This window comes from Cetorhinus maximus, chromosome 11, assembly GCF_964194155.1.
Source record: "Cetorhinus maximus chromosome 11, sCetMax3.hap1.1, whole genome shotgun sequence".
Lineage (NCBI taxonomy): Eukaryota > Metazoa > Chordata > Chondrichthyes > Lamniformes > Cetorhinidae > Cetorhinus > Cetorhinus maximus.
The window spans coordinates 56953217-56978647 of NC_135889.1; the positions used below are offsets into that span (position 1 = coordinate 56953217).

The 25431-nt window shown below is 43.6% G+C and overlaps 1 protein-coding gene across 1 annotated transcript in view; it reads left to right on the forward strand.

The window, feature by feature from the left end:
* pde11a (phosphodiesterase 11a) overlaps window positions 1–25431 on the forward strand; it is a 400690-nt gene that overhangs the window by 263209 nt on the left and 112050 nt on the right. Inside the window, exon 10 of the mRNA XM_078552024.1 lies at window positions 70–120. Coding sequence (XP_078408150.1) covers window positions 70–120 — 51 coding nt within the window. The remainder of the gene's footprint in view (window positions 1–69; window positions 121–25431) is intronic.

A 25431-nucleotide genomic window follows, 5' to 3' on the forward strand; every position in this document is an offset into this window, starting at 1 on the left:
CACTTTTTTTGGAGAGGATTTTGAAACTGATTTTAAGGCAACACCTAATTTTGTTCAATTCTATTACAGGTCCTTTCATATCATGCTACATGTTTAAAGACTGAAGTGGACAAATTTAAGGTAGGGTGCGCCAACACAAAATATATCCTACATCTTCTTGCTTACTAAGCTTCATTTTTTTTCAAATTATATATTACACAGTTATGGATCAGTCATGCGAGAACAATTCATGAAATGTTTGGCTCCCAGGAACTGAGTTATGACAAGGGAAGATTGCATCTATGATGAATGTAATCGGATATTTTTTAAAAATCTAAACTTATAGGAGTAAAACTTCACATAGATGGCATTGCAAATGACAATTATAAGTATTTCTGGCCATTTCAAAATTATTAGATTCCTGTTGTATAAATTATGCGTAGTCAGGTGCAAAAGGACTAACTGTACTATTTGTGCTTCAGGGGAAAAATAGGATCTTGGTGTTAAGGGTTTTGTGACAATTTTTACATGTCAGCCCACAGTCAGGAACATCCATGTATGACTTACAACAGTAAACAAATAGTCAAAGATTTAGCAAATCATAGGAAGGTGCATACAATGTCACCATGATTTAGAATTGTTAGCAGGTAACTCAACCATCTATTTTATCGTGAAAGCTTCAACAATCAATTATTGGATTGATTTCTTCCAATCACCGAAACAAAAACAATCTACAAGCAAGGACCAGCGGCAGCCAGAAAACAAAGGATCAATGGTTAGGCTATTACCTTAGCAGAAGGGGATGATTCCTGTTTCCTAATGGAAGACTTTCTCTGGGCACCATTTTTAAAGAGCTCCAGCTCACCTCAAGCTGAAAAATATTATGGATAGCACATCTATTGGCACTTAATGCATATCTCAATGCTGCTGTGTTAGTGTATTCAACAACGAGGTAGATTTGGAGTCCATATACATTTGTCCATTGATGTAAAATGTTTCTATTTATGTGTGAACTGTGAGTAAACTACTTGTTCATTTTCAAGAGATTCCTAAATGTACAGCCCTGAAAGTGTGAACAGGATTAATATTTGATCATAGGAATTAATAATTCATATTGTGAATATTTTTCATTTCATTTTGCAAGTTCACCTAAAAGCTTGATAACAAACGTGTAATGAGTTAAAAAGTAAGCTCACTGTTTTATTCAATTTTGTCCTCTATTATTAAAATGCCTTATTACTATTGGTAGTTTAGGTTTAAGATTATATTCATGCAAAAGCATACTCTTCAGTAATTCCAGACTAGAAGCTGAAGAAGATCTGAAGAATGGTCATTTGGACTCGAAACGTTAACTTTGGTTTTCTCTCTCCACAGATAAGATTTGATGAGATGAGATGAGCTGAGTTTTTCCAGCATTTACTGTTTTTGTTTCAGATTTCCAGCATCCGCAGTATTTTGCTTTTATAAAAGTTAATCAGGTTTCTTTATTAGGAAACTGGAGTAGGAGTGAGTAGTGAATGATTTCTTGTGAGCACTCAGAGTTATTTTATTTGCGACTATTCCTTAGACAAGAGAAAGTAGTCCAATTTAGCTGTGAGTACCTGTTTTACTTCTGAAGTTCTGTGCATTGGTCGAGCATTGTGTTGAAACGGTCCATACAAGTTGATGCTGCGCCATGTATTCTTTATCTCTGGGACCAATAATAAAAACATTTACATCTGTAACACATGCTGTGCATGATCCAAGGCCTGTTTTATTAATGCACAGACTAGAATCCTTCTCTGGACCAGTACACATTATTGTAATCTGGAAGCAGTTTGAGTGCTTGGAGCTTATGCATGCATTTTGCATTAGGCTCGTTAAGGCCATATTTGTTATTTCAGGAAATATGCCTGGAGTGACCAAAAAGCATTTTGAATTGGTGCTTCAAGGGAGGTCAGTGCTCAGCTATTTTTCAAGCTGGTGTTTTCAAAATATTTTTCTGCCATTTCATTATTTGGCCTATAATTCTTTCATATAACAGAAATGGGTAGTTGCTGGTGATGCTGTGCAGGCACAATCAGCGGTGTCCTCCTTTGCCGAGTTCACCAGAGCTGGCGGCATCAGCTGGAAGGCACCTTATTAACATGGGTTGCACAGGCACAAGTATGACTTAATGCACATCCCCAGCACCCACCAGCCCAAGCCTGCAGGGTGCTCTGTTACCTGCCCATCCATAATGAGAAGAAGAGCCAAGGCTAAATTTACCAATGGCCTTAATGACCCTCTGGGCAAGGGTCTTCCAAAATTAAAATAAAATTTAAAATTCATGTCTGGTCTGGGCCTCGGTGGTGGGGTCCACAAATTCTCTTTAATTAGCTTGCAAGTTGCTATTCACTTGGCATGCTGCCACAACCACCTTTCCAATCCAAGCAGCAGGAACTGCCAGGATAAATCTCCGCTACACGCTCCACTCCATGGCCATTCCTTTGCCTCTTAAGGAGTGGACAGAATCCCAGAATCAGCTGAGATCTACACAGAATCTTGGCCATATATATTACAAAGATGAATAACGGAGAAGATGTTTGCCATCAAATATATTATCATTGAATATTTCACATTAAGGAACTTAGTGCAGGTATCATGCTTAGTGCATTCAACTTTCTACATTTAAAGGTCAACATGTTGATGCGGTAACATTACACTATCCTAGGGAGGAATATGAACATTTCTATGCATTTAGAAAGATAAACAATTAAGTGCATTCCATTCTCTGTGATGACAAGGGAAGAGTAATAAAGATCTGTTTCCAGACATCGTATTAAGCTGCAGCAGCAAGTTTAAATACAGGGGATGTTTGAATTTCCACTGATTTCTTGAAGTGCAACTTTGGCCAATTATAGCCTTTTCTGTTACACAGTAATCAGTTACTATGCACCAGAAGCAGCTGATGAGTACAGTGCTGAACTAGTAATCAGCATGAAACAAAAACAGAAAATGCTGGAAAAACTCAGCAGCCGAACAGCATCTGTGGAGAGAAAAATAGAGTTAACGTTTCGAGTCGGTATGATTTCTTCAGAGCTAAAGCGAAGTAAAAATCTGATGAAATTTATACTGTTTAAGGGGGGTGGAGGAGGTTAAGATGGATAGAAGGCCAGCGATAGGTGGGGGCAAAGGAGAGATTGATAAAGGTGTCATGAACAAAAGGACAAAGGGCGTGTTAATGGTGGTGGTAAGGGCTAAAGGAGGTGCTGACAGTTTATTAAGGTAAGAAAGCAAAATGTGATAATAGCAGGACAAGAGTAAGTGTTCTGAAAAGAACAACATGAACAAGTGACAGATGGCCCTTGTCGGGGGAGGGGACAGTGATGGGGAGAAAAGATCGAAAATAGGATAAAAGGTGGGAATAAAACAATGAATAAATGAATAAAAATGAAAATAAATAAAAATAGGTAAATAAAAAATAAAAATTTAAAAATAAAAATGAACATTGAAAAAAGAGGTGAGGATAGAGGAGAGAGTTCATGGTCTGAAGTTGTTGAACTCAATGTTAAGTCCGGAAGGCTGTAAAGTGCCTAGTCAGAAGATGAGGTGCTGTTCCTCCAGTTTGCGTTGAGCTTCACTGGAACATTGCAGCAGGCCAAAGGTGGACATGTGGGCATGAGAGCAGAATGGTGTGTTGAAATGGCAAGTGACAGGAAGGTCTGGATCATGCTTTCAGACAGACTGAAGGTGTTCCGCAAAGCAGCCACCCAGTCTCTGTTTGGTCTCTCCAATGTAGAGGAGACTGCATTGGTATCTTCCAAACCTGTGACCTCTACCACTTGGAAAGACAAGGGCACCAGGCACATGGGAAGACCATCACCTGCAAGTTCCCTTCAAAGTCATGCACCATCCTCGCTTGGAACTATATCACTGTTCCTGCAATGTTAACAGGTCAAAAAACTTGAAAACCTTTCCTAACAGCACTGTGGGTGTACCTATGTCACATTGACTGCAGCTCATCACCACCTTCTCAAGGGTAATTAGGGATGGGCAACAAGTGTTGGCCTTGCCAGTGACACACACATCGCATGAAAGAATTAAAAAAAAACAAATTTTCTGGTTCTCATAATCATCAACCACAATCCATTGAGGTTTTTGCTCATTAAACCAAAAGGCCAACTGGAGACCAAACATCCCACCCTACTGCAGCACAACACAAGTGGTATTTGTCACTAGCAGGATGCTGCCATCAAGCCAAAAAGACACGCTGCCTATCACACAAATGAGTAATGTGGTTTGTGAATTTCAGTGCCACTGTGATGCTAAGTATGAAGGCCTTACATCCCATAGGCTGGTGGATCGTATCAAATAGCACATCCCAGTCGCTGTTCACAACGGACAGTGTACAGACTGTACCCAACAAGCCTGTGTTTGCAAAACTCAAAACACTGCCCAACATTAGATGTGATTCCGCAATTGGACAACATTTACTGAATAATCCTCAGTGTGCTAAAAATTACGCTGACAGCTAATTGAAGATTGTCAGTCGGGCTCGCAGTGTGGCGCATTTGCATGTACTGGAAGCGACATATATTAATACACAGAGCCCTGTTCTTTGCAGACAAAAGGAACATGTAGATACATTGCACCTGTTTCAGCTAAACAAAATAAGTGACAGCCATTCGCTGATCCATTCCTCAAAGTAATGCCTTGACCAATCAGGGTCAAGCTGCCTGGTTTAAATTTCAAACAATGCTTGGCAGTTAACTGTCAGTCACCATCAGTGGTGCATTCACCATGGCAATGCCATTTACCAACCAATCAGCACTCTCTTCACATACAGTATAAATTGTTGTCCGCCCCTTATATTGGTATTCTTGTGAGTGTCCCGATGAGTGCAAGCTTAAACATGTTTCTTTTCTCAGCAATACTCACTCTCATTTCCAGGTTTTGCTAGGCTATTTGATTAACATATTTAACAATCTCAAAAGATATCTCTTTACAATGCAAGAACTGTAACGATAAAGGACAGCAATGGAATTGCTGTGTGCTGTAAGATAATCTTGCGTGATCTTGTCTTCTGTTATTTGGAATGTCCATCCTAAGTGTTCAAGATGTGATTCTGGAGCGTTCATCTCAGCTTTGCACAAAATTCTGGAAGAGTAGCTAATGAATTTCAGGATTTCACTTAGGTTCAAAATCTGTTTTCAGATGATTTCATAGCAAAGGCCAAGATTACTGCGACTCTAAGATTGAATTTAATTGACAGTGCTGATCAGTTTTAAAGTCATGCCTCTTAATCAATTCTGTTCTTCTTGTAAATAATTTGACATTGAATTCATTATTCTAACTCACTCTTCTGAGTTCAGACTCTGGGCCACTCATTAGCAATTCTTCAATCTGGTCGGTTATCATAGTTACTTTCCAAGTTCATGCAGGTCCTAGACGCTCTGTAGAGGTTATTGTGCATTTCAATAACTGGATGACCATGCAAAAGCCTATAGAAAGTCTAATGAACACTGCACAGGGCAAAATCTGGCCTGAAATGGTACATTAGCCGAGAAAAGAGCATCCTTTTGTCCTACCATAAAAGATGGGGTAGGTGGAATTAGTCATCACAAGTAGTGCAAAAGGGCCTCATAGTGAGTCAGCAACTCATTTTGTACCACACCGTTCCAATTTGCCATTGTCTCTTTCACACTCCTCAACTGTGAAACCTTTCTGATCCCCTCCCAACATTTACTGGAGTTCTGGGGAAAGTTCCATTTGGTCACCGGCAGAGGTCTCCTGCTGATCAGAATTGCACTCCTGCTACCTGCCAAGTTTGGATGGGTGACAGAGTCTTTGCACACATGGTTTCCTATCTGCAGCACAACCCCCAAAAGGGAGTTAAAATTGACCCATTAGAAGGTTGAAATGCAGTTCTCAACTTGGGTAACTCCATATCATCCCCATATCACCTGTGGCATCCATGAAATACACTCAAAGTAAAATCAATATAAAGGTTGCTAAGGGATATTTAAATATAAGGCAGTTACAGGTGCTGTCTCCTGTGGTACTGGTTCTCGTGTTCTCAGATCCTATACTGAGGGTACAGCCTCTGTCGTCTTTCTACCTTTGTCCCTCTCCTCGGTCCTCCTGATGCCTGGGGCTCCACCCTTCCTGCAGAGGGTGTTGTTCCTCATCACCACTGGACCCAAAATCTGACAATTATGCTCCCATTGCCTTCCTTGTGCTCACATTACCCCTCCCTCCAATTGTGTTCGGAAGCCTTGCCCTCTCCTCTTATGTCCCAGCAATGCCAGGAGGATGACAATCCCCTGCCCTGCCTGAATGGTTACTAACCAGTGCCCTGACAAACTGGCCAACCTGATGGCGGCTGTGTGCAAATTGCCGAGTCCCACTCTGCGCCGTTCACTCTTTCATGGGGCCCATTTAAGTCCCTATGTTGGCTATGACTGATTCTCTGCTGTATGTCCACCTCCATGCACCTGGTCTACCCAGAAGGCGTGCGCAGCCCGTGCATTCCCATGAAAATCGGTACATGGCCCTCAATGAGCTCTTTAATGACGTGAAATGCAGTTATCAATGGATCAGGTAGGTTCTTGGGGCCACCCTTCCCCTGCATCGATGAAACCTGCTGACGCTGGGAATGATGATGGGAATCCAGCACACTGGCTGGCGGCCGATATTTTCATCCCCTCCTGCCTCTGTCCCCCCCACCCCACAGCAGAACCTAAAAATCCAGCCCCTAGCCTCTAGTTTTTGGAACGTTGCTGTTAGAAGCTTACATTATTTAAACATTTTCAAAGTACTGATTGTAGTAGCATTAGTCTTAGGGCTAACAAACCAGTCTTTGGTAATCCTGGTTCTTTGAACTTCATTTAATTATCTACAAAATTGTAACATTCATAAATTGACTGACTCAAATATTAATATAATCAGCATAAGATAAAAGATAAACAAAGCCATCATATTCATTTGTAGTGTAGCCTGAGGGGGAGCAGAGCAAGCACAGAAGTATTTATTACATCAAGAACAAAAAACATGGATTCTTGAACAGAACCATGTGAGGATGTGGCTACAAAAGATTTTAATAAGACAGTATATTAAGTTAATAATATATAAGGCATTACTTGATGCAAGAATAAACAAAAAGGCAAAGATACACAGGCCTGAAAGAAAAAAATATACAACATGCAAAATCCAATTCTAGACAGCAGTGTTTTTCTGCAGTGATTGACAGGCAAGCAGAGAGTGTGTTTTCTCTGAAACATTGGATTAGAATTCTCTTCTGTCAGGAGATGTAAAAATAAATCAGTGTTATATGTTCAGTATCAGAACATTAGCGATTAGAGATACCAGAGAATCCAGAGATCATGAGTGTTTTTTTTTGGATTTGCTTTGTTAATTTGCATCAGCTGACAACACATCATAGTATTCATGAAAGGTATGCCAATTAGTTCACTCTTTTGCCTACTTAAAATTTCCTTTGACTCTTCAATTCTGATGGCTGGAAACTCAAGCATTTCTAACCAATTTAAGTTGCAGCACCGGTGTTAATGTCCATCAATAAATTAAGATACTTCGAATATTTATTTAAAATGTTTTTCTCAGTAAGCAGAGAGATTTAAACTGGAAGATTAGGGGGTAGAAATTGGTGTGCACCTATTTTTGGGCAGGGTGTCACACTTCGTTACTTGCTCCCACCCATTGCCATGGAGGCGAGTAGCAAGCCACTTCTACCTGATTATAGAGTTGGTCTGAGTGGGGATGACTTCTGGCTGCCTGAGTGCACAGCAGGGGGACAAGGCAGTGTGTACTGGTAGCACATGATCCACCAGCCTGCTGCTCTTAGACACAGTCTGTTCTGCTTAAAGGGGAAGCAGCACTGAATCATAGAGGCTGTCACTGAAAGCTTGTTTTGAAGGAGGGAAATAGAACTCCAAAGCAAGAGAGAGCAGACTCTCAGGTTCACAGATGTGGTGCTGGAGGCTTTAGTGGTGGAGGTGGACAGGAGAATAGAAGAGAAGCCATTATTCCTTGGGAGGCCAGTAGATTCACAAGGACCACCCTCTGAAAAGACTGTGAGCAGGTTGCTAAAGCGGACAATTCTCAGGATTGGGCCTCAATAACCAGGCAGCCGTGCCACAAGGAGTTTAATGACCTCACACATGAGTGGTCAAAGTCAGTGAACGTATCTTCACATGACATCTCCAACCCACCACACCAACATCCTCTCACGCTGTTTAATTTTTTTGAAAAATATACTCTATTCATAAAATACCTTGCAGAACATTCCAAAACATTTCAAAATCACAATCACAAAAGTACAATCAGATTCAATTTTTTACACATAGATCACAAGGTGCATCAATACAATCAATGAATATTACAATCATTTCAGTATGGTCAATGCAGAAAATAAGACAATGGTATTGGAGTTATCAACATACATCTTGTTGCACTCTGAGGTGCTTCAGTACAATTATAATACAATTAATATTCAATGCAGACATTCATTTTGAGCTGTGCAGCCCGAGGGGCTCTCAACAGTTCCCATCCCCTCGCTGCTCTGTGGCAGAAAGGTCTTAGACAGTGACCTTTCCCCATCAAGCTTTAGTGCGTCCCTCAGCACGTAGTCCTGGACTTTGGAATGAGCCAGTCTGTAACACTCGGTCGGGGACAACTCTTTGTGCTGGAAGACCAACAAGTTTCGGGCAGACCAAAGAGTGTCTTTCACCGAGTTGATGATCCTCCAGCTGCAGTTGATGTTTGTCTCGGTGTGTGTCCCTGGGAACAGCCCGTAGAGCACAGAGTCCTGTGTCACAGAACTGCTCGGGATGAACCTCGACAGAAACCACTGCATCTCTCTCCAGACCTTCTTTGCAAAGGCATGATCCACAAGGAGGTGAACAACGGTCTCATCCCCATCGCAGCCACCTCGAGGGCAACTTGCAGAGGGGGTGAGACTCCTGGCGTGTTGGAAGGATCTGACGGGGAGGGCCTTTCTCACCACCAGCCAAGCTACGTCTTGGTGCTTGTTGGAAAGTTCTGGCGATGAGGCATTCTGCCAAATGACTTTGACAGTCTGCTCGGGGAACCATCCCACAGGATCCACCCTCTCCTTTTCCCGCAGGGCCTCTAAGATGTTACATGCCGACCACTGCCTGATCGACTTGTGGTCAAAGGTGTTTCTCTGCATAAATTTTTCCACCAGGACAGGTTGGACAGGTTCCAACTACTTGGAGCGTTCCACGGCAGTATGGCCAGACCCATCCTCCGCAACACCGGGGACAGGTAGAACCTCAGCATGTAGTGACACTTGGTGTTTGCGTACCGAGGATCTACACACAGCTTGATGCAGCCACACACAAAGGTGGCCATCAGTATGAGGGCGATGTTGGGCACGTTTTTTCCCCCTTTATCTAGAGGTTTGTACATCATGTCCCTGCGGACACAATCCATTTTCGACCTCCAGATAAAGCGAAAGATGGCTCGGGTGATCGCCATCGCACAGGAGTCTGGAATGGGCCAGACCTGCGCCACATACAGCAACAGCGAGAGTGCCTCACACCTGATGACCAGGTTCTTACCCGCAATGGAGAGGGAGCGTTGCTCCCAAATGCCCAGTTTTCTTTTCACCATAGACACTCGCTCCTTCCAGTTTCTTAACACATGCACCGGTCCCTCCGAACCATATCCCCAGCACCTTCAGGCCATCAGCCCTGACAGTAAAGGGGACAAAGGATCGGTCAGCCCAGTTCCCAAAGAACATGGCCTCGCTCTTCCCACGATTTACCTTGGCTCCCGAGGCCAGTTCAAACTGGTTGCAGATGTGGATCAGTCTGCGCACCGACAGCGGATCCGAGCAGAAGACGGCGACATCGTCCATGTACAGGGAGGCTTTGACCTGATTGCCTCCACTGCCTGGGATCGTCACTCCTCTTATGCACGGATCCTTCCTAATGGACTCAGCAAAGTGTTCTATGCAACACACACAAAGGACAGGGGAGAGAGGACAGCCCTGCCTGACTCCAGATTTAATAGGAAAGCTATCTGATTCTCACCCATTGATTGAGACTGTGCTACTGATGTTAGTGTAGAGCAGTTGGATCCAATTGCGAATTCCCTCCCCAAACCCCATTTTGGAGAGCACATCCACCTTGTAGGTGTGCGATATTCTGTCAAAGGCCTTTTTAATGCACCGTACCCCCTTCACCCACCCAACAGCAATCAGGACTAAGGCCTAACATTCAGATACTTCACCTCACCCTCACACACGTTTAAATGCTGCCAGCCTCACACCCAGCTCTCACTGCTTCCCCAGACCTCCACCTTTTCAGCTGCGGCAGACACATCATACAAACACAGTGCAAAACAATCACTGTACAATACAATCTCTCAAAGGGCAAAGTCACCTGTAACTGCTAGGAGCAGAGCAGAACCGGGAAGGAACATGAACACTTGCACTGCCTGAGCCCTTCGAAGGAGATAATTCTCTGCATCATGGGACCGGCTGCGACAGAGCCCATGGCATCTGATGTCACCGAGAACATTGAGGATGATGGAATGTGACTGTCTTATGCCCTTTCTCAACTCCCATCTCACCCTCATCCTGCTACCTGGCATGATGTGCAAGCTGTTGAAGGTGTGACTATGGACCTCTTGCTTTATTCCCCAACCCAAAATCCCTTCTATCTCCCCTTTCTGATTTTCTGTTTTCAGACACCTAAGAACTGCCAGCTTCCCAGCTACTGCACACCCAGGAGGAAGAGAGAGGTACTGGTGAAGAGGCCCGATCTCCAGATCTGACACTCACAGCCAACAAGTCAAATACTTACACTGCAGGTACCTTAGTGTAGAGTTGGGATTTGCATGTGATGAGTCACCAGGCACCAATGGGTTGCAGCCAAGCCTGGAGGACAGGATTGTTAGCGTGCCAGCCCCCTGGAGGACGAGGTCACAAATGAGTACTACCATAGGGGACTCCAATAAGGACTTCAAGGATTTATAGAAAAACCCTGATGGGTATGGACACCCAAATGCTGAGGATGCATTGGGAGGCCTACAAGACAGCCTCCTGTCACTGTCAAGGGACATGGAGGAGTTTGGCTCCCAACTTGGCAGAGGGCATCGGGCAGAACTTCCCCTGTCCATAGCCTCTGCTCCATCTCCCTGTTCTTCAGACCCAGAAGCACTGGAACTGCAGCATCCAAGCTTGTTGCAGCCTTTATTGTGGACAGGTCGCCAAATCCTCTGTCCTTCCTGTGAGGATGCAGCTTCACTTCCTCCCTGCCAAATCCAGGAACTCACCACAACACCTCCAAGAACACTCCACAGTAAATTCATAGAATTTGCAATAACATAGGTTATTCCCTTACCCCTTACCTGAAAGTTGGATGCCTGTCATTAATAGTGGCTCCCTCTTGCAGCTTTATGAATGTTCTTTGATGTGCGAAAAGTGATTACATTGAGTGGACCTGCATGATCCAAGTTTGGAAACAGTGCATCAAATCAGCCAGTAGGATTGATACCACAATCAGGCAGTCATGAGGCTTCTGAAGTATCCACAGTATGCCTGCATACGTGGCCCCCTTCCCAGCATTGGATGCCATGCAGACCATGCTGGAAGCGGCTGGAAGCACTGCATGCCCCACTCAGAGAGCTTACGGCTTCTGTAGCATTGGGTGGAATTTAATCCAGGCGATGGGGCTCGCCGGAGAGCTGGCGATAGTCTCTTGTTGCTTCCTTTGGGGAAGGCACATCAGGCACTTAAGTGACCAGCGGTGGGCCTTCCGCGGGATCAAGGTCCCCAGGGGCGGAGGTCCCACCCCCCTGATAGCTGCCAGCCAATTAGAGGCCAGCTGCTCTCCATTGCAGGCAGCGCCACCAAGCAGTGGTAACTGCTGGAAATGCACCCACCAGTGGCCCAGGATCAGCGAGGGACCCAGGCCACAGGTGAGATGGGGTGGAGTGGAGTGGAGTGGGGGTTGTGGGTTGTGGGGAAGGAGTTGCTGGCTAGTGGCAGCAGGACTGTCAGGATAAAGGGCAGGTGGCTCCCTGTGGGTGCTCCTTTCCTGATGCTGGGTTGCTTGATCAAGCATTGAGTGCCTTTCAATAAAAGACTTACCCGCAAACTGCAAACAAACATGACAGGATTTGCTTTTAGAGTTCCGCAAGTGGGGACTGCCCCACCCACTGCTGGTTGAATACCAGTGATGGTGGGATTAAGTGGGCATTATTGGCCACTTAAGGCCTCAATTGGTATTGGGGCAGAAAGACAATCCACAAGTCTTCCCATCCCGGTCTTAATAGGGGCAGAGGCGGGAATGCTGACATGTCTCCACCCCACGCCCTCTAGCCCTATTAATTGCTCCCGCCCTTCCAAACTCACCTTGGGAATGGGCATTGAATTCCACCCATTGGCTGGAATTTTCCAGCCATGTTGGCATTGAGCGTCATGGCGGGCGGGGGAGGGACAATATGGCGAGAAGGCCAAAAATTGGTTTCACACCATTGTGAAACCAGTTTGCGATCGTCTGTTCCACCCATCAATGGTGGACTGTGTTTCCCGCTGCTGCACGTCAGGAACCTAATTTCAATACTTTTGCATCTCATTATAAGCCCTGCTTACCGGAATCATTCCCCCACACTGGATCATTTGAGCACATCAGTGTGATTATACACCAGCATATTTCACAACTGTACATAAGCAACATACACCTGGCGAGCTGCACTTCGCTCGGAACTCCAAGGTTTGTTTGCCTACCTTGCTTCAGGCAGCATTCACAGTCATCAGCGCCAGGCTTCACAGGCAGCACCACATGACTTTTAGGATGGCTCACAGGCAGGTCTCTACCTACTGGGGAAGGAGGATATCCCAGGGTGTGTGTGGGGGCACATGATGATCTGTGCAAATGGCCTCAAGATGGTGAATTCTCAGGAGGCAGTCTCCAGAGGAGATGAGGCCAGATGGAGATGTGAGGGTGTGTGTGAGAAAGTGAGCGGTGATGTCCCTTGATCTGGCAGTGAAAGAGATGCCAGTGAATGTGTGATGGTCTTGAGTGTGTGAGTTTTGAGTGATGAGATGGTTGCCTTACCTGGTAGCATCCATTTTCTGCACTGAATGGCTGACCTCTTGTGTGCATCATTGGCACTAACCACCTCCCAAGCCAGCGTGGTGAGATTGATGAGCCTCTTGCAGCCAGAGCGGGGTTAGAGGGCATGGTGGCGGGCCTCCACAGCATCCAGAAGGTGTACCAGGGATGCGTCACTGAATCGGGGGGGGTTGCACTCTTCTTGGATTTTGGGGCCATGTCTTCACTGGAGCAGTCCTGGACTGCAAGCATTGTGATGTGTGCGTGTGGCTGCAGTTTAAATATGGCGCCCTCCGTGAGGAAGCAGCGAGGTAACAGTGTGGCGGGCAATTCGGAGGCCGTTCGCCAGTGAGACGGCATGTTTCTTGTGGCTGCATAATTAATGAGGCAGGATTGGCACGATACAGCATGAAAAGCTGCCATTGCGTCCGGTGGGTGAAACATTCTTTTCCCCGCCCGCTATCGCACTTAGTGCAAACCTGAGACAGTTCCGCCCTATGAATCCAAATTTCACACCACAAATATTGGTTCCAAATATTAAACTCAAGGAGCATTTGCAATTCAAGTTTTCCCCAGGAAGAAAACTTGATGTTCACAGCTGCATTACAGGTCAGAAGAGGGGTAGAGCGGGAACATAACTGACAGTGCTGCCAATAATGTGATCTTGGCATAGTGTTGCTGAAATAGGATCAGTTTGATGGACCAGCTAGTCATTACCTGTCCTTCCTTATACATTCACACAACCACTGCATTATTCAGAGTGCTGCATGCATCTTTGCAGCACTAAGCTGGCTTCATTGTATAATGCAAAATCAGCTCATTTCAATGAATTCTCAATAGTCCTAGCAGTTAGTTGAATGACAAGTTGCAGTCATGGGAGAGTGCAAGCAGATCCTAAAGGAGGTGTACTGCAAAAGTAAAAAAAAATGGGTAATAGCAAGATGCAGAGACCGAACAGCACCAGTGCAGGGTTCAGCATCAGAAGTGCAAAATGTTTGCTTTAAATTTTAAAGTTGCTGAAATGGGAAAGTCCACTAAAAGTTGAATCTAATAGTCATGTTCATATTCATAGCAAAGGGATATCATGTTTGACAAATTTATTAGAGTTCTTTGAGGAAGAAATAAGCAGGATGGATAAAGGGGAACCAGTAAATATAGTGTACATGTGGATTTCCAAAAGGCATTCAATCAAATGCCACATAAAAAGGCTATTACATAAGATAAAAGCTCATGTTGTTGGGGATAATAAATTAGTATAGCTAGAGGATTAGCTAACTGACAGGAAACAGAGAGTTGGGAAGAATGAGTCATTTTCAGGTTGGCAAACTGTAATGAATAGGGTGTCACAGGGATCAGTGCTGGGACCTCAACTATTTACAATCCATGTTACTGACTTGGGTGAAGGGACTGAGTATTGTAGCCACATTTTCTGACAATACAAAGATAGGTAGGAAAGTAAATTGTGAGGAGGACACAAAGAGTCTGCAAAGAGATAGATAGGTTAAGTGAGTAGACAAAAATTTGGCAGATGAAGTATAATGTAGGAAAATGTGAGGTTGTCCACTTTGGAGGGAAGAATAAAAAAGCAGAATATTATTTAAATGGATAGGAGCTGCAGAATGCTGCCGTACAGAGGGATCTGTGTCCTCATATATCAATCATAAAACATGCAGGTACAGCAAGTGATTAAGGCAAACAAAATGTTAGCCTTTATTGCAAGGGGGATGGGGTATAAAAGTAGGGAAGTCTTGCCATAACTGTACAGGGCATTGCTGAGACCACACCTAGAGTACTGCATAAGGTTTTTATCTCCATATTTAAGGAGCAATATGCTCACATTGAAGGAAGTTCAGAGAAGGTTAATTAGGTTGTTCCTGGGATGAAAGGGTTGTCTAATGAGGAATGGTTGAGCAGGTTGGGCCTATACTCATTGGAGTTTAGAAGAAGTAGAGGTGATCTTATTGAAACATATAAGATTCTGAGGGGGCTTGACAGGGTAGATGCTGGGAGGATGTTTCCCCTTCTGGACGCAGTTCAAAAATGAGGTTTCCCATTTAAGACAGAGATGAGGAGGAATTTCTTCTCTCAAAGGGCCATTAATCTTTGGAATTCTCTACTGCAGAGAGCAGCAGAGGCTGGGTCATATGTAAAGCTGATCTTGACAGGTTTTTGATCCACAAGGGAGTCTAGGGTTATTGGGTGGGGTGTGGGGGGTGGGAGGCAAGCAAGAAAGTGGAATTAAGGCCACAGTCAGATCAGACATGATCTTATTGAATAGCGGAACAGGGTTGAGTGGCCAAATGGCCCACTCCTCCAATTTCATATGTTCTCACACTAAAGGGTGCTGTAGGAAATGTAGGTGCTTGTGTTTTGCTCCAATAATGTCCTGCTATATGCAGTTTTAATGCTCCATTGTTTGTTTACACATGGCCCTATCAACATCAGGCATAACCCTTTACTTTTTCTCATGGGCCATGTGTACACAGAACTATTTTTAGATTCTGAAACTGAAAGACTTAATGGACCAAACTGTGTACTCTATCCAATCATTTTTACAGATTTTACTGTTGAATTTAAATCTCAATTCCTGAGAATTTGAAAGCAGTAGGAATTATTGCAAACTAGGTGTTGTCATCTGTTCACTTGAAGATTATTCTACAAGTGCAACAGGCCAAAGAACTTTTCATAAACTGTTACAAATGAGAGATAAAGTCAACTGCTGGATTTATATGGGATATAATCATATATCCTTTTGTCCTTATGTGGAGGATATTGATAGACATCCTTTAGCTCTAATAGCATACCTCTAAATTTGAGAACTAGGAAACACTGAAACATCTGTCTTAATACTCTTGATTAAATCAAGCCAATGAGATAATAAAATACAACCCCTGACATGCAACATATATCAGATATCATCGGTACCAGTACTCATGTACCAAGTACTCCTTCAGGAGGTGATGAATGTGTCATCCTGACTGCTTATTCTTGCCTTACCAAGACTAGGTTAAAAGTTCGAGAGGCTCTTGTGTGTTATATTTTTTATATGTTTAATGGTATAAGACAAACAAGGGTATCATATTTTATCATATTCTGTGTATACTGTTGACATGTAAACCCATTTAGTGTTAAGGGTAGCTGCTACCATTTGTTTTGTATGCATTTGATGTTGTGGGTTGTTTTAAAGTCTGGACATTCCAAGTGAGTGCTCATTAGTTCTCTGTAGTATTCATGCCTGACCTTGCACAGCCATTACACTAGGGCAAAATGAATATGTGAGCATATATTTTATATGAACAAAAGGTTGCTGTGCTGTTCTACCTGATGGATCACTGTCATTGGCCTATGGCAACATAAAAACACTTCATACTATTTTGGGTCTGTTGGATTCCACATACCGTATTTCAGGAAGAAATTGTCAGTTAACATAATGGGATAAATTACAATTGGATTTAATTTGCATGGATAGTTTACAGCAGTATAGTATGACTGTTCTAGAATTTATCAATAGAAATCATTCACCATTGACCTTTGTTTTCACTGAGGGAGGTTCTGTAGTTTTTGCCAGACCTATATTTAGCAAAATGATATTGTTAAATATATGGCAGACTGAATTCCAGTAAAGTTTCCTTTTTTTATAAGTCTCCACTTCAACTTACTTTGCAAAGCAATTTGACATTCACCAGGTAGATTCTTGATATTTTCTTGCTCCTCCATGTTATTTCCTTCAGCCTAATTTTTGTAACCACTGGGGCTTCTCAGCACCTGTAGTGTTGCTACTGGGGAAGCTGAAACCTCTTCAGTCCATTGTGCTGAACATGTTATAATTTATATGCAAATACTTTTGATACCCAGAAGCTGCACAGTTGTTGTATTAAAGATTCAATCAATACAGTAATTGGGGCAGAGCTTCATTTGGCAGCTAGAATGCCTGAACTGAACTGCAGGAATTGAGCCTAATGACTCATTATTTGTTTTTGACTCATATTTAGTCTTACTGCTTAAGGTGACTCATTACAAGGAGATTGTGTATATTTTTCATGTTATTTTGGTGCTTCTTTATCATGCAACTTTCAAAAGGAGATGGTAAAGAGACAAGTGAAGAAACAAAAAATGGGTTTGAAGGAGGTGTAAATGGGAATAGCAGAACGATTATGAGCTTGCTATTCCCATTTCCACCTCTAGGCTTATTCTTTCTTGCACCATGCATTTGTTTGCCTTACACCATTATCCCTTTTATCGTTTAATCTCTCCTGTCTTCCACCCGATCACATACCTTTCATTTTGTTCTTACTCCTCACCTTTTGCCTGTCTCTGTACATGTTTAAAAACTTTTACATCTCTAAGTTTCCTCCAGTTCTAACAAAAGGTCATCCACCTGAAACATTGGGCAGAATTTTACTAGTCGGCGAGTGGGGGGGGCGGGGCCCGCTCGCCGATGCGTAAAACGGGGAACTCCCGATGTCACCGTGCCCGATTTAAATTTTCAGGAAGGCGGGAGCGCAGCAAAATCAGCTGCGCGCCCACCGACCTGTCAATGGCCAATTGAGGCCATTGACAGGGTCAATTAAGTAATTAAAGGAACTGCCCGTCCAACCTTAAGGTTGGCAGGCAGGCCAGGAGCCCCGGCAGGGAATAGAAACAGGAAACCTCATCCACCGACTTTAAAAAACTTTAGTAAAGATTTTGTAAAAATTATGGACATGTCCCAACTCATGTGACATTGTCACATGAGGGGACACGTCAGGGAAATTTTATTTTTCTATTTTTGTCTTTTTTACATTTACAGCCAATCTCCCTGAGACTGCACTTAGCCTCAGGGAGATGAGTGCGCTCTTTCATGCGCAGAAGAGCGCACTCTCGATTTTGGGATTCCCCCCCCTCCCGCACAGGAAGCGCATTACGCTTCCGTGTGGACGTCACGCTGGGCAGGCCTTAATTGGCCCGCCCACATAAAGTAACGCCCCCCTCTCCGATCAGGGCGCCAAACGGAAGCGCACCCATACGCACCCACCCATCAACTTCCCCCCACATGGGGGGGAAAATTCAGCCCATTAGCTGTTTCTCTCTCCACAGAGCCTGCCTGATCTGCTAAGTATTTCCAGCATTAGCCAGCATAGCCAACTGGGCTGAATGGCCTGTTGCTGTGCTGTAGACTCTGTATAACTATGCAATTTAGGGACCGTGAACCCCTCTCTGAATCAATATTCCTCTATTAAAGAGATGTTGGAACAATGAAAGCAGGACACATCTCTATTCTATGTTGTGAAATTGTAAACATTTGTGTCGCTCAAGCTACAAGTTAGTAAGGGACTGGCAGTGGACTGATCAAATAATTACCAGCTTTAAAAAAATACTCAGCATTTGAAAGTTAAGACTTTTGTATTGAGAATAATTAAACTCGACAACATTTGTTGCTAGGTTATTTCAGTGAGAAATTCCCTGAGTCCCATAAAGCCCTCAATATTTATGTGAATAATGTATACATATTTAAAGGTACAAAATTTAACTGATTCAACATTACAAAAGATCAAGTTCCTATTTAATTGTAGAATATTTAATTGTACCAATATTTGACATTGAAAGACTATTAAAGGTAACTAATTTTTATGGATCAGGACAGGCATGAGTTGATGGACCTGGAATAATATGAATTAATTGTAGTGTTTTTCCTCTCTCAATTGTCTTTGCAATAAAAGTCAGACAAATCCTAAACTAAAATCTTATCTGACAAATAAAGATTTCATGCAACTCTAGTCTCTTGGTCATTGAAAGGTCAGGGGAGCCTATCCAACAAACCCCTTCCTCAAATCGCCTATGGAAATTCCACTGCAATGATCTGGTTTATCTTCTTATATATTTGAATATCTTCAAATAATGACCCTCAGCAAACTCCAAAGAGATTCTCACAATTGTAGAATTTTACAAACTTCATTCTGGGGTCTTGAAGGACTGAAACTAGTTTCTTGCAACAGTTTTCTATTGTGAATAGATTCATGATTAAAACAAATATATTTGTGTCTTGAAACAAGTCAAAGTTTTCTCCTTGTGTGGAAGAACAGACTACTTTTCTATTCTTAATTATGAAAAATCACAGAATTTTTAAATACTCTTTTTACCCAGAGCTGGTGAGCTGGACATGCCAAGAACAATTAAAACTATTTCCAAACTTCTTCAATTTTTAAGTGTGGTTGGCAAGATAGTTCTTTCATAGAATCATAGAAACTTACAACATAGTAGGAGACTTTTCAGTCCATCATTCCTGTGCTGGTTCTTTTAATGAGCAGTCGTGCTCATTGTCCCACATCCCTGCTTTTTATCTATAACCATAGAACCATAGAACACTACAGCACAGAAAAACAGGCCATTCGGCCCTTCTAGTCTCTGCCGAAATATTATTACGCTAGTCCCATTGACCTGCACCCAGTCCATAACCCTCCAGACCTCTCCCATCCATGTATCTATCCAATTTATTCCTAAAACTTAAGAGTGAGCCCGCAATTACCACGTCAGATGGCAGCTCGTTCCACACTCCCACCACTCTCTGAGTGAAGAAGTTCCCCCTAATGTTCCCCCTAAACCTTTCCCCTTTCACCCTAAAGCCATGTCCTCTCGTGTTTATCTCTCCTAATCTAAGTGGAAAGAGCCTACTCGCATTTACTCTGTCTATACCCCTCATAATTTTGTAAACTTCTATCAAATCTCCCCTCATTCTTCTACGCTCCAAGGAATAAAGTCCTAACCTGTTCAATCTTTCCCTGTAACTCAACTCCTGAAGACCCGGCAACATCCTAATAAATCTTCTCTGCACTCTTTCAATCTTACTGATATCCTTCCTGTAGTTAGGCGACCAGAACTGCACACAATACTCCAAAGTTGGCCTCACCAATGTCTTATACAACCTCACCATAACATCCCAACTCCTATTCTCAATACTTTGATTTATGAAGGCCAGTATGCCAAAAGCTTTCTTTACAACCCTGTCTACCTGTGACGCCACTTTCAGGGAATTATGTATCTGAACTTCCAGATCCCTTTGTTCCTCCGCACTCCTCAGTGCCCTACCATTTACTGTGTATGTCCTACCTTGGTTTGTCCTTCCAAAATGCAACACCTCACACTTTTCTGCATTAAATTCCATCTGCCATTTTCTGGCCCATTTTTCCAGTTGGTCCAGATCCCTCTGCAAGCTTTGAAAGCCTTCCTCGCTGTCCACAACGCCTCCAATCTTAGTGTCATCAGCAAACTTGCTGATCCAATTCACCACATTATCATCCAGATCATTGATATAGACAACAAACAACAATGGTCCCAGCACAGATCCCTGAGGCACACCACTAGTCACAGGCCTCCAGTCTGAGAAGCAATCATCCACTACCACTCTCTGTCTTCTCCCACACAGCCAATTTCGAATCCAGTTTACAACCTCTCCATGGATACCAAGTGTCTGAACCTTCTAAACTAACCTCCCATGTGGGACCTTGTCAAAGGCCTTACTAAAGTCCATGTAGACAACATCCACAGCCTTTCCTTCATCTACTTTCTTGGTAACCTCCTCGAAAAACTCTACAAGGTTCGTTAAACACGACCTACCACGCACAAAGCCATGCTGACTATCCTTAATCAGCCCTTGGCTGTCCAAATAATTGTATTTCCGATCTCACAGAACACCTTCCAATAATTTACCTTCTACTGACGTCAGGCTCACTGGCCTGTAATTACCTGGTTTACTTTTGGAGCCTTTTTTAAACAACGGAACAACATGAGCTACCCTCCAATCCTCCGGCACCTCACCCGTGGCTAAGGACATTTTAAATATTTCTGCCAGGGCCCCTGCAATTTCTACACTAGTCTCCCTCAAGGTCCGAGGGAATATCATGTCAGGCCCGGGGGATTTATCTACCTTTATTCGCTGTAAGGCAGCAAGCACCTCCTCCTCTTTAATCTCTATATGTTCTATGACACTACTGCTTGTTTCCCTTCCTTCCTTATACACTATGCCAGTTTCCTGAGTAAATACTGTTGCAAAAAAAACTGTTTAAGATCTCCCCCATCTCGTGAGGCTCCACACATAGACGACCACTCTGATCTTCAAGGGGACCAATTGTGTCCCTTATTATCCTTTTACTCTTAATATACTTGTAGAAACCCTTCGGGTTTACCTTCACATTATCTGCTAAAGCAACCTCATGTCTTCTTTTTGCCTTCCTGATTTCCTTCTTTAGTATTTTCTTACATTTTCTATACTCTACAAGTACCTCATTTGCTCCTTGTTGCCTATACCTGCTATTCACCTCTCTCTTCTTCTTAACCAGATCGCCAATATCCCTTGAAAACCAAGGTTCCCTATGCCTGTTAACTTTGCCTTTAATCCTGACAGGAACATGCAAACTCTGCACTCTCAAAATTTCGCCTTTGAATGCCTTCCACTTACTGAACACATCCTTGCCAGAAAACAACTTATCCCAATCCACTCTTCCTAGATCCTTTCTCATTTCCACAAAATTGGCCTTTCTCCAATTTAGAATCTCAACTCGAGGACCAGACCTATCCTTATCCATAATTAACTTAAAACTAATGATATTGTGGTCACTGGACCCAAAATGTTCGCCTACACATACTTCTGTCACCTGACCTGTCTGGTTCCCTAATAGGAGATCAAGTATTGCATCCTCTCTCGGTACCTCTATATATTGATTTAGAAAACTTTCCTGAACACATTTGACAAACTCCAAGCCATCCAGCCCTTTTACAATATGAGAGTCCCAGTCAATATGTGGAAAGTTAAAATCTCCTACTATCACAACTTTCTGTTTCTTACATCGGTCTGCTATCTCTCTACAGATTTGCTCCTCCAATTCTCTAACTATTGGGTGGTCTATAATACAACCCTATTAGTGTGGTTACACCTTTCCCATTCCTCAGCTCCACCCATATGGCCTCTGTAGACGAGCCCTCCGGGCTGTCATGTCTACGCACAGCTGTGATATTTTCCCTGACTAGTATTGCCACTCCTCCCCTTTTCATCCCTCCCTCTCTATCACGTCTGAAACAACAGAACCCCGGAACATTGAGCTGCCAGTCCTGCCCCTCCTGCAACCAAGTCTCACTAATAGCAATAATGTTGTAAACCCACGTGCCAGTCCACGCCCTAAGCTCATCTGCCTTTCCGACAATACTCCTTGCATTGAAACAGATGCACCTGAGAACATTTCTATCACGTACAAACCTTTGATTTCTGTCTATACATGCATTCCTCGCTTGATCTTTATCCTCCTCCACCTCACTATCTGCTCTTAACACTCTGGTTCCCCTCCCCCTACAAATCTAGTTTAAACCCCCCGGAGCAGCACTGGCAAACCTACCCGCAAGGATGTTAGTCCCCCTCCAGTTCAGGTGCAAACCGTCCCGTCGGAACAGGTCCCACCTTCCCTGGAACAGAGCCCAATTGTCCAGAAACATGAAGCCCTCCCTCCTGCACCATCTCCTTAGCCACGTATTTAGCTGCATTATCTTCCTATTTCTAGCCTCACTAGCACGTGGCACGGGTAGCACTCCTGAGATCGTAACCCTGGAGGTCCTGTCTTTCAACTTTGCACCTAACTCCCTAAACTCTCTTTGCAGGACCTCCTCCTCCTTCCTATCCACGTCATTGGTCCCTACATGGACCACGACATCTGGCTGCTCACCCTCCCTCCTGAGAATACTGAGAACTCGATCCGAGATATCGCGGACCCTGGCACCAGGGAGGCAACAGACCATCCAAGATTCTCGATCTCTCCCACAGAACCTCCTATCAGTCCCTCTAACTATCGAATCCCCTATCGCTGCTGCTCTCCTCTTTTCCCTCCTTCCTTTCTGAGCTGAGGATCCAGTCTTGGTGCCAGAGACGCGACCACTACAACTTGTCCCTGGTAGGTCATCCCCACCAACAGTATCCAAAACGGTATACCTATTATTGATGGGAACGGCCACAGGGGTGCTCTGCTCTTTCTGTCTATTCCCCTTCCCTCTCCTGACAGTCACCCAGCTTCCTGCCTCCTGACTTTTAGGGGTGACTGTCTCCCTGAAACTCCTGTCTATTACTGCCTCTGCCTCCTGAATGATCCGAAGTTCATCCAGCTCCAGCTCCAGTTCCCTAACTCGGTTTGTCAGGAGCTACAGCTGGATGCATCTTTTGCAGGTGTAGTCATCAGGGACAATTGTGCTGTCCCAGACTTCCCACATGCTGCATTCGGAGCACTTGACTGCCCCAACTGCTGCCTCCATTACCCACTCCTAATTTAATTAAAGGAACTTACCCGGCCTTATCTCACTGGGAGCAAGCTCGTCCTCAGCCTCTGCTCGCCGAAGCCTCTCGAGCCAAAGCCTCAAAGCTCCACTCCTTCACTGGGCCACTCACACACTGGCCACTCCTCTTCAGCTTCCCCTCCTTTTATTTTCAATCTCCCAATCACCTCTCTTCTCACGCTGTTTTCAATCTCCCCATCACCTCTCCTCTCGCGCTGTTTTCAATCTCTTGACTGACTCTCCTCTCGCGCTGTTTTCAATCTCCCAATCACCTCTCCTCTCGCGCTGTTTTCAATCTCCCCATCACCTCTCCTCTCACGCTGTTTTCAATCTCTTGACTGACTCTCCTCTCACGCTGTTTTCAATCTCCCAATCACCTCTCCTCTCGCACTGTTTTCAATCTCCCGACTAACTCTCCTCTCGCGCTGTTTTCAATCTCCCGACTGACTCGCCACTCGCGCTGTTTTCAATCTCCCAATCACCTCTCCTCTCGCGCTGTTTTCAATCTCCCAATCACCTCTCCTCTCGCGCTGTTTTCAATCTCCCAATCACCTCTCTTCTCGCGCTGTTTTCAATCTCCTGACTGACTCTCCTCTTGCGCTGTTTTCAATCTCCCGACTGACTCTCCTCTCGCGCTGTTTTCAATCTCCCGACTAACTCTCCTCTCACGCTGTTTTCAATCTCCCGACTGACTCTCCTCTCGCGCTGTTTTCAATCTCCCGACTGACTCTCCTCTCATGCTGTTTTCAATCTCCTGACTGACTCTCCTCTCGCGCTGTTTTCAATCTCCCAATCACCTCTCCTCTCGCGCTGTTTTCAATCTCCCGACTGACTCTCCTCTCAAGACTCTCCTCTCAACTCTGCAAGTTCCTCATCCTTAAGTATTTGCCTTTTAAAATTATTTATGGAATCAGCTTCCACCTTTTCAGGTGTAGTGTTCCAGATTCCGATAACAGACTGAAAACATTTTGCCTAATCTCCCCTCTGGATCTTTTGCTAATGATTTTGAATCTTTGAGCTCTGGTTATTGACCCAATTGTGAGAAGGAATAATTTTTCTCCACCTACTCTATCAAAACCTCTCATCCCTGACCAGTGATTTATAGAAGTTTTAGCAAAATCACTTTGTGTTTATATTCTATTCCTTGATTTATAAACCTAAGTAACATCTATGCTTTTCTAACTACCTTTTCAACTTGCCCTGCCACTTTTAAGGATTTGTGTATATTAACACCGAGGTCTTTCTGCTCACCTACACTTTTCAAAATCTTGCCACATAAAATATACTATTTCCCCAAAGTGCAACTCTTCACAGCCCCAAACTGACTCCATTAATCTTGCTTCTTTCCATTTCACCATCCTGCCTATGTCATTCTGAAGCCTATAAGTGTCCTTATCACTAAATACTACTTTATCAAATTTCAAATCATTTGTAAACTTTATAATGCTGCTCCTTATGTCGGAGTCTAGGTCATTCATGAAAATCACAAGGAGCAAAGGACTAAAAATGACCCTTGGGAGACAGCACTGTAACCAATATTCCTGTCTGTAGGACAACTATCCACCAACAATCCTTTGCTTCTTGTCACTAAGTCAATTTTATATCCTTACCACCACTTTCCCTTTAAATCCATGGGCTTTCATTTTCTTACTCTCCCATCTAGCACTTTGTTGAATGGCTTCTGGAAGTCCATATATACAACATCTAGAGCATTACTTTGATTAATCTGATACCTCAAAGAACTGAAGTAATATAGACACAATTTGCCTTTAGAAAATCCATGCTGGTGTTCCTTGATTAATAATCTATGCCTTTCCAAATGAAAGTTTATTTTGTCCTAGGAATGGTTTTCAGTTACTTCCTCACCACCATAGTTAGGCTATCTAGCCTCTAGCTTCCTGGTTTGTCTCTTCTCTCCTTTATTGAATAGTGGTATAACCTTAGCAACTCTTCAGTCCTCCAGTGAAATTCTACATACAATGAGGATTGAAAGGTTGTGACCAATGCCTATTTCTACTTTTGTTTCTTTCTGCAACCTAGGATGCATTCCATCTGGACCAGGTGATTTACCAGCTTTCAGTAACACTAATCTTTTTAG